At 55.1% G+C, this 9729-nt stretch overlaps 1 protein-coding gene across 3 annotated transcripts; it reads right to left on the reverse strand.

Moving 5' to 3' along the window:
* Window positions 1-476: 476 nt before the first annotated feature.
* C10H14orf180 (chromosome 10 C14orf180 homolog) lies at window positions 477-9414 on the reverse strand. 3 transcript variants are annotated; one of them, XM_057782832.1, is made up of 6 exons: window positions 9114-9414; window positions 7740-7987; window positions 4123-4249; window positions 2333-2462; window positions 1937-1972; window positions 477-1498 (listed from the first exon to the last, which is right to left on the reverse strand). In XM_057782832.1, exons 3-6 carry the CDS (start codon window positions 4231-4233, stop codon window positions 1263-1265), a joined length of 513 nt encoding a protein of 170 aa, XP_057638815.1. In that variant the 5' UTR covers window positions 4234-4249; window positions 7740-7987; window positions 9114-9414; the 3' UTR covers window positions 477-1262. The 3 variants fall into 3 exon arrangements, with proteins under 3 accessions (XP_057638815.1, XP_057638818.1, XP_057638817.1); XM_057782835.1 differs by having other exon boundaries at window positions 7695-7987; XM_057782834.1 differs by having other exon boundaries at window positions 7740-8041.
* Between the last annotated feature and the right edge of the window lie 315 nt (window positions 9415-9729).

Genomic DNA, 9729 nt, shown 5'->3' on the forward strand with positions numbered 1-9729 from the left:
ACCTGAAGTCCAGAGAGGGGCAGATGGCCCCTCAGTAAGCTAAAAATCTGGGCATGTTTTACTGGGAAGGATGTGGTCCTAGAGGCATGGGGGGTCCCCCAAATTCTCACAAATGACAGCCACAAAGGACCTGTGAGTTGTGGGGGTGGGTGGGTGGAGGGTATGCTCCAGTGCCTAGATGAGCATGCTTGACCCTAGAGGAATTACCCAACAACTGTCTCATATTCCTAATTTCTATAATAATCCTGAGGTTGAAGAGGATGCAGGTGCTTTATTATAAAATCTGTCTGCTCACATAAGTAGAGGGCCACCTTAAGAGGACAATCACAGGCCTTACCCTGGCTCCCAAACCCTGATCAAATGTTTGTTCCAGGGTGGTGCCGAGTCCTCCTGGTGGATCCTCCTGGTATCTGACTGGGCCTCTTTATTGTGTTCAGGGATCCCCCTTCCAGGCAGGCCTGAGGGTCCTGAAGTTCATTACTATGCGCTTGCTTCCCTTGTCCTTGCAACATGCATGACAGAACTGTGTCTGTGTATGTTCAGGAGACTTAAAGGACCTTTGGCTGGTAGGCAGGCATGGTGGCCTTGGGCTAGTCTGTAGCCCTGGAAGAGAGACCTCTCAGAACAAAAGAGCAGCTTGGTTCAGAGCTGGACTCTGTTCCCACACCACAGGGACCTCTAAAGACCTTAGTGTTAAGTGGAGGAATCAGACCTGGGCTCCGAGGATAATACCCTGATAACCACAGGGCTCCGTGAACTGCAGAGGAAGGCCCCTGAGCCCATCTCCTGATGGTAAGATAAAAACAGGGCCCAGCACTCAAAGCAGCAGGAGTTCGGGCCCTGCCTTCCCAAACTGCCCCTCAGAGGCAGGTGACATTCCTCCTGAAAGGGTTGCATGTCATGTATGACAGCATCCAGGTCAGGGATCCCAAGAGGGAGGACTGGGCAGGAGCGTGGGGATCCCCAGCCACAATGGTTGAGTTCTTTCTCTAATACAATCTTAAAATCCCAAGATCCCAGCCTGTGCTGAATAGAGTAGGGGGTACTTGTAGCATCAAACCAGAGGCACCCCTTTTCCCACTTTATCCATGACAGTGGCCTCTTGGAGCTCCTGGGTTTGTCAAGCATTGGCTAGCAGAGCTCTGTCTTGGGTTAGTCTTAGGGCCTGGGCTTCACCACGTGCCAGTCCCCAAACCACCCTAGGCCCCAACAACATCACCCTCCAGCGATGTTCAGAGGTGAAACTGCCATTCAGCCATGTGTCAGAGCTTCAGGAGGCAGTGCCAACAGGCAAGAACGACATGCCACAGGCGCAAGATGCGGACGAGGAGCCAATCCCAGAGGTCCTGCAGGGTCACTGTGACATGTTTGGCCTGGCCACAGTACAGGCCCAGCGCCACTCCCAGCAGAACGCACAGAGTCAGCCACAGGAGGAGGGAGCCACTGCAGGGTGCTGACGGGAGTGGAGAGCCACCGTGGGAAGCTGACCGGCTGGGCACTGTAGGGGGGTGGCAGGTCAGTCCTGGGGCTGCCCAGAGAGGCCCCGGGAGGTGCTACCTGTCTCTGCTGGTGGGGCTGATGTGGAGGGAGACTTATGTTGCTTGGCTGTTTGACTGTAGCTGGCCATCAGGATGATGGTCAGGTAGGGTCCCGGGGTGAGTCTCATGGAATCCATGGGACATGGACTCTTGTCCTCACCTGCCTAGGGAAGATTGCGTCTATTTAGGGGTGCTGTTGCTCATTGACATGTCCAGGATCTGGGGAGTGTCCCTGCAGGGAAGGGGTCACTTCTAGGGTGATCAGGGGAGACTGAGTCAGGGTCCAGAGTGACTAGGGATGTGAGGACAGGGATGTAGTTAAGGCTGTGTCTGGTTCTGCCTGCAGAGGTGGAGGCCCGGGACCTGCTGGCAGATGGGGGCTCCTTCTCAGAACTCACCCTTGACGGAGGCTCTGGTGTCCCTGCGGGCAATGTCTGGGAAGGAGACCATAGATGATTTAGTTAGGAAAGTCAAGCTCTCCCACCCCACCACACAAAGGTACCAAGACAAGTCTCACTGGCCTGACCTCTGAGCTGAGCTACCCAGAACCTAACCCCTCCGAAGAGGGAGGTGGTGATGATCACAACCACATTCTGTCCTGCTGGCTGCTGTCCCGCTGAGCAGGGCCCGTCTTCATGATCCCATTTTACAGACTTATTGGGGCTCTGTCTGGAAAGGCAGAGTAAGGACCGGCTTTTCTTGATGGTCCCAGACTATGCCAGAGTTGCAAGGGCACCTGCCCACCTCACCCCACCCAGACCCACACGCACATCAGAGCCCCCGGCTCTTCTTACAGTGGACGGCCACCTCCAGGGGTTCTCGGAACCGCACATGCCTTGAAGTCCTTTGTGGCTCAGCCCCATGGCACCCACATTCCTGCCGTCTGGGTCTCAGGATAGAGGGGGGACGCTTCCTGTCACCACCCTAGGGTGGGGAGAAAGAACAAATGGCTGTTGAGCCCTCTCTGTTCAAGCCTGGCATCCGGGGCTGTGGTGTTTGCTGGCTCCCCTGGGCTACACGGACCTACTGCAGGGGGACCAGAGAAGGGCATGGAGACTTCAGAACCAGCCCACCTTCCCCAACTCCTGCACTGCTGGAATAAAGCCTGGACAGTCATGAGTGAGTGGGCTCAGTGGCTAGAAGGCCCAGGCTTTGTCCTAGGCTGTGTCCCCCATCAATCTTGGGGGTTCGGAGGGAAGCTCTCCACACCTGGAGGAACGACAGCAGTAGACCAAGGGTGCCAAGGGTAGCCCCACCAACTGGAGATGGTCTGTACAGAATGCCACTGATCCCTGAAAAGATTGCCATAGGCGACAAGGCTCAGACACTGAGAGCCCACAGGGTTTCTGACAGCCCCTGGAGTTCTGACACATCCCCTTGGACAGGGCTTTCTAGAAAACTCAGATCTGGTCTTGCAGCCTCAGAGGTTGTTGGGCCCTCTTCTCCGAGAAGAAGTGTACCCCTCTGCTCCCCTTAACTCCTATACATTGGCCCGGATGCCAGGCTATTGTTCAGATTCCAGTAGGGTTTGCGAAAGGGAACCCGAGACATGGGGATGGTCCTCGCTTTAGAGGGCAGAGTCCATATGCTCTCTCGAGTGGGGCCCCAGCTGAGGCAGTGAACAGAGCTGATTATGGCTATAGCCAGCTAGCAGGCTAGGGTCTGTCCTATGTGACTCTCTTCACCTTCACCTAGGCTGAACTTCAGGGTGTCTGTTAGGTGGAGGAAGGCAGCACTCACATGCTACACAGCCGGGGGCTACCTTCCTGCCCCCTTCCCGTCACCCTGGGCATCAGCTCCTGTGAGCCTCAGTGCCTTCAACTATGACCCAGGGCAGCAGGATGCTTGTGGGACAGAGCACAGGGAAGCCAGGGCTATTTCTAAGTTGCTCCTGGCAGGGTACTGGACTATGCCCAGCTGGATGAGAAGCCCTGGGGGGCTTCCCTGCTCCACCCACAGCTGCCTGTGCTAAGGCTAGTCTGGCATCCCTGTCTCTTCCTTGACCTGGCTGCAAGCATCTGGGTCTGGGCTCCTCCCACTTGGAGCCCCTCTCCTGCTCCTTGAGTCTCTTGCTTCCTCCTGGGTGGAGCTGTCAACAGCCTCGCCAGCTGTGTCTTCACCCCGTCTCTTGCTCTTGTATCCTTCACCAACCAGCTCTGTAGCCAGCCATGACTCTTCCCTCCATCTCCACCCACCATCCTTGCCTGTCCCTCCATCTTCTTCAGTCTGATTGTCATATGACACACCTCACTGTCCTTGCATGCTGATTCCAAGCCGTGACCCCTGGCCTGGTGCGGAACAGAGCCTCCCCCGGACTTGTGTGATCCTCTGTGTATCTCTGGCTGTGCTATGTATGCCGCGCCTGGTACTTTGACCAAACCAAGTCCTTCAAAATGGGGCCATTTCCCTGTCTTGCACACAGCTCCCAGTCACATGACTTCCGGAGTTCCAGGGACAGAAGATACCTTGAGAGCAAGGCCAGGGCTCCTGCCTGCCTTTCTGGCCCCTGCTCATCTCCCCCCCCCTCCGCTCGCAGAAGCAGCCTGTATCTCCAGAGCTAGTGTTTCAGGCTGTATGACTTTACCCTCTCAGTCCGGGGAGGTTGTGAGCCCCACGTGGCCCCCTCATTCTCTCTGGCTGGCTGGCGTGTCTGCAGGTGGGAGTCGGGACACAGGACTCGAGCTGCAGACCTCATTTACTGGAACATGGTCCTACGATAAGAAGACATTATTTACTGCACAAGCCGTGCCTATAGAGATAAAGATAAAAGGATGAGAAAATTTCTCCTTGAAAACCAGGCTGGCTTCCTGAGCCCCCACCGTTCTCACAGAGCTGTAGACACTGGCTTCCCTCTACAGGGCTCACGGTGCAGATAAATCCTGTGCCCTGCCAGCGGCAAAGCCGCACCGTCAGCAGTTTCCTTTGCGGGCACAGTCTTCATAATGACCACCTTTGATGACCGTGTAATATTCCTTTGGGTGCCAGTGTCCTGAGATTTACAGTTGTTCACCCAGCCACCATCATGGGCTGCTCAGGAAGACCCCAGTTTATCGTGGGAGTCTGTAGTGCTCTGAGATCCCTGATAAGTGTATTCAACACTTCTGTCAATATGCTAAGCCACACAGCAGAGGAGACACGGGGCAGCGGACAGCAGGGGCTTCCCATTGTCAGGGTGCCTCACCAAGGAAAGACTTTTCTGCATGGTGCATTGCCTCTTCAATTGGCCGTTGTGTTGGGAGGGATGGGACACAATACAGCCCAGACCACTTGTCTCTGTCCTCTTTGTATTTCCCGCCACATCTCTGGCCCTGTCTGTCCTGCGTACGTGCATAATTCTCAGCCTGACTCCCGCCAGTCTCTGTCTGCCACTCTTTCTCTGAGTCCATCTTTCTTATGCCACTTCTCACATTTGTGTGTAGTGGTCTGTGGAGCAGTGCCCCTTGTCACCCCCCCCACACACACACACCAGCCCACAGGTGTGATTATTTTCCACAGCTTCAGCTGTGCCTTCCGACTCCTCCGGTCCTGTTCTGGATGCAGACTCTGATTTTGAGCCTGGGCTGAGGCCATGGGAGGTGCTGGGGAGTAAGAGACCACCATTCTCCTTCTTGGTAGGTAGAGACGCTGAGGTCAGAGAGAAAGGAGGTGTCCCTGGGCCACTGACAAGGTGGTTCTCCTCTCTTAGGAATGGTGTGAGGCAACTTTCTTCCTTCATCCCACCCCACTTCTCCCAGTTCTTTGACCTGGGGAATGCCTTGAAATGGGGCCAAATGCCTGTTATATGAGGTGTGGCTCTGGCTTCCACAGATTCCAGGGGCCATGCCCTTGAGGACTGAGAATAGGTAAAAGTGAGGAGCTCACTCTGATTTCAAGGAGGACCCCCTCAAAGTCTCCCCAGGAATGATTGCTTTGAAGGGTGACCCCGGGCCTCCATATAGTCTTCCACAGGAGATAACGGAAGGGCTGGGTCTTTATGCTCAGCAGGAATAAGTATGGCAGGTGGCTGAGGCCCTGCTCCAGTCTGCCTTGCCTGGACGTGTTTGCACTTCAGAAGGGAGCATGTTCTCCTACCACAGCAATAGGGTAGGGAAGGCGCTGGCCACAAGGACCAGATAAGGAGGGAGGAGGGCGGGGAGGGAGTGGCTTCCGCTCCAGGCTCACTTTCAGGGAAGGTACAACCTCCCATACTGTTACCTTACTCCAGCACCCACTTTTTGGGCCCTCTGTGGCCAGGGTGTGTTGTGGGATTGTGAGACAATATGCGGGAGTATCTTTAAATGCTTACTTAATTACTTTATTTTGTGTGTGTGTGTTTTACTTGCATGTATGTATGTGTATCGTGTGTGCAAGTTGCCAACTGAAATTGGAAGAGGGCGTCACTTCCTGCAGAGGGCGATGAGCTAGCATGTGGGTGCTGGGAACGAAATCCCCACCCTCTGCAAGAGCAACAAATGCTCTTAACTACTGAACCATCTCTCTAGACCATATATGTTTGTGGGTGTGCATGTCTATGTAATGTATGCATACATGGGAGTGTTTGACATGTGAGTGGACACGTTTGTGTGAGCATGTGAATATTGACCTATGGAGAACCCATGTGTGCATGTAAATATAACTACGTGTGTGCTAGCATGTGAGAATGTGCATATACATGTGATCTGTGTACACATAAGCATGTTTGCACATGCATGGATGTACCCAAACCACATATGTGTGCATGTGTGTGTGTTGTGTGTGAGGTTCTATGTGGGATGTGTGTGTGTTGTATGTGTGTGCGCGTGTGTGAGTGTGTATATGTGTGAATGTGTGTGGTGTGTGTGAATGTGTGTGATATGTGTTTCAGTGTGGTGTGTGGCATGTGTGTTAAAGGGTTGTATGTATGTGAATGTGTGTATGTGTGTGTGTATCTGGACTGGATCCTTATTTCTGTGGTCTCAATCAAGTAGAGAGCTCTCTGGCTTTCACACTCCCATCAAAAAGTTCAGAGGCAGGCATCTCTGGTTCATATAGCTGATGTAGTGGATACAGCAAGCCTGCTGCTATCCCCTCCTGCTGGCCCCAGAGCAGAGGCACTGGCCCCAGCAGGGGCAGGCGGTAGCTCGTAACTTGAGTGCATTTGCTCAGAGTCTGACTCGTGACAGATGGGTGATAAAGGGTGGAAAGTAGTGCCAGTGCCTGGGGCCTGTGGGGCGCCACAGCTGAACCATGCTGGTCGGGGAGTGCTGTATCTGGGCTCCGTCCCCCACTCGGAAACAACACAAGCAGCTGCCCCCTTAGAGTCAAGGCCCAGCTCCACTAGTCCGGGGACAGGGAAGGGAGCACTGTGCCCCAAATAGTGGGCAATCCTGACCCAGGTAAAGAATGCCACTCAGGCTGCAGAGCCAAGCGTGGACGTTGCACCCGTGATCCAGGCAGGTGAACATGGTGTTTGCAGACAGCTAGCACAAGATAGTCACAGAGAGAAGGACTCTGTCCCAAATTCAGCCCTGGGGTTCTGAACTGGGGGCTCTGGAGCTCCTGCTTCCTTACTGGACCCCAAACCTAGACTGTCTTCCAGGGCCTGTACAAAGACCGTTCCTCCCTCACCTTATCTTGGAGTTTTGGGGAGTCAGCACTGCCCCCTCACCAGCCTGGCTATCTATACCTTTGTGCCTGTCATCCCTTTCACAACCTCCACAGTCTGTGGTGTGTTTTGGAGAGTCTCTAGGGTGGGCAGTGTGCCCAGTACAACAGCTGGCACCCTCCCAGCCTGCCATCCCCACACAGGGAAGTCCTTCCCCAGATCTGATTGGTGTCTGGCACTGAGCTTGGCAGCCATGGCTGCCCCCTGCCCACCCTCACACTTTTGCTATGCTGGGGACTTGAAGGAGCATCCGAGCAGTGCTTGATTTCCTTGCTGTCTTGCTGCAAGATCACCTCTCTGGGGACTGGAGGTAGCTTAGCATGCTGGGAGGCCAGAACCTCGGAGGGGCTCTCCTTGCATGAACATGCACACAGACACAGGAGCCATGTGCACTGTTGATCCATCCCCCCACTTCCCAACCACACACCCCACGCCCCTCTGACCTCCTCGTCCCTGACACCTCCCCCACGCCCCACCCCCACACACGCCCCCCACACACACACTCACACTCACGCACATCAAGGTCTGCCTACCTGGGCTCCCGTGGCATTGTACCTATCTTGCGTCTGGCTGCTCACCTGCCTTGTCCTGCGATCTGCTGCCGATCAGAGCCCCACATGAGGCAGGAACTGGAGCTGTTGCTCACAGAGCACCTGAGAAGTTTCCGTTACAGAGACATGGGGGCAGTGGCCTCTGCAGCCTCAGGGTTGGACGCCCGCTGGTCTCTGGTCAGCTGGATCTATAGGGGGGCTGCTGTACACAGGGCCTGGTGGCCCCCAGTAGAGTCGAATGCCATCCCAGGCACCTCAACAGCTTGGCTCAAGGCCTATGAAGGGAAGCAGACAAGACAGAGGTGGCCGTCTGCTGCTCCCCTTCCCAGCTGGAAAGAAAACAGGAAGGTGTGGACACCCCTGCCCCCTTGCCTCCCTTTTGCAGGGCGGGAGGCAGAGTGCAGGCTGGTCAGGCAGTGGGGTCCCTGGAAGGGCTGATGTCCTTAAGCTGGTACTCCAGCCAGGAATAGTCTGGAAGCTCCCCAGATAGCAAACATTCCTAACTTAAGTGAGCGGGAGGGTGCTAAGGAAGGATCCCAGCTAGGCTGGTCTCTGCTGGCTCTGATCATGCGCCCCTGGCCCGGGACCAAGATGCAGGAATGGGCACTGGAACCACGTCCCTGAGGCCTGATCATGTGAGATGTAGGGTCTGCACAGCCCAGCGTGACAGCAGCACAGGTGATGGTGGAGTGTTGATGACGTTAGGGGGAGCCTCAGGGTGAAGCAGGTTGATCTAGCCTCTAGACAGCGTGGGTTCCCCCCTTAGAGGGCCTCAGCTGAGCTAAGCCCTGGGCATTGAGAGCCATACACCAGCTGTCTGGGTTCGGGGCAGCTCAGATCTGCTCTGCAGCAGTGCCCAAAAGAAGGGGTCATCAGCCTTAGGGACGTGCCCAAGCAGGGAAGACTGACTGGCGTCTGACTCAGCCCCCCTGCTGCCCTGGGAGCAGCCCCTGGCTTTGTGCTCTGTAATGTGGTGCTTACTGTCCTGTGTGACTAAAGGCCAGTGCTCCAGTATCTGGGTTTGAACGGGCCACTTCCCTGCTCCTTCCAAAGATGTCCTGGCTTTGGGCAGAGCATGGGCTTAGGGCTATTGCTAGGTGTAACCACCCAGACCCTTGGAGCACCAGGGACCTGGATTATACTGAACCATCCCTCTGTTCCGTATGCATACGAGGACACATGGCATTCTGGGATTCCCAGCTGCTGTGTTTCGTCTGCAACTGTCCCCTCAGACCTTGTGCAAGGGAATGGCAGCCACTGGAGTGTCCATGGTGACCTGTGTGATGTCTGCTCAGACTACCTTTATCCACTGCCCACCGCAGGATCCTTGCCTACACCTGTCGCTGGAAATCTTGATCCCAAGTGGGAAGGTCACGCAGACACGGTCCCCATTTTACTCACCTGGCTGTCTCCTGGGTCCACAAGAGCCCGAAACCACCATGCTCTACCGGATGGCTGTGGGGCACAGTCCAGTAAGGACACGGTGGGTTTCTGTCAGCAGCACTCTCTGTCCTCTCAAGAGGGAGGTCCTGGACAGCACCTGTAGGCCATGCCGGTCTCCACAGAATTCTTTCTGATGGGGTTGCAGAGCTACATGCAGGGTACAGTTATTTCTGGGCTGTGTTGCCTGTCTGGGCCCTCCTGCTGAACCACAGAACCATCCAGATAGCAAGGGCTGAGCTATGATCGCCTCCCACTTTGACAGAAATTGCAACAACCTTGCAGACAGGCCACTGGCTCCAGATCTGGGAGGTGCCATTTCCCAGGGCCCCAGTGGACAGTAGGCCAGGCCTGTAGACAAGGCCAGGGGTCAGCACCACTGCCTCTGCCAAACTTGGCCCAATTTGTTCTTATCAGATTAGTTCCAGGACTGTGAACCTCTTGAAAAAGCTAGACTGTGGAATTTGGGGTAGCATGGTTTGTGAGGATGACATGAGGGCTGTGGAGTTGTGGGGTGACTGTAGAATCAAGCCCCCATTTAACTTAGACTTTACAGTAGAGCTTTGAGATGGAGGTG

This window comes from Chionomys nivalis, chromosome 10 (assembly GCF_950005125.1).
Source record: "Chionomys nivalis chromosome 10, mChiNiv1.1, whole genome shotgun sequence".
In the NCBI taxonomy this organism is placed as follows: Eukaryota; Metazoa; Chordata; class Mammalia; order Rodentia; family Cricetidae; genus Chionomys; species Chionomys nivalis.

Coding starts and splice junctions, on each gene's coding strand:
- C10H14orf180 (XM_057782832.1), bottom strand. CDS start 4,233: ATGAGGTCTGCAGCTCGAGTCCTGTGTCCCGACTCCCACCTGCAGACA. Junction 2,463..4,122: donor AACCTCCCCGGACTGAGAGG/GTAAAGTCATAC, acceptor TCCCCACCCTAG/GGTGGTGACAGGAAGCGTCC. Junction 1,499..1,936: donor CACCAGAGCCTCCGTCAAGG/GTGAGTTCTGAG, acceptor ACCCCCCTACAG/TGCCCAGCCGGTCAGCTTCC.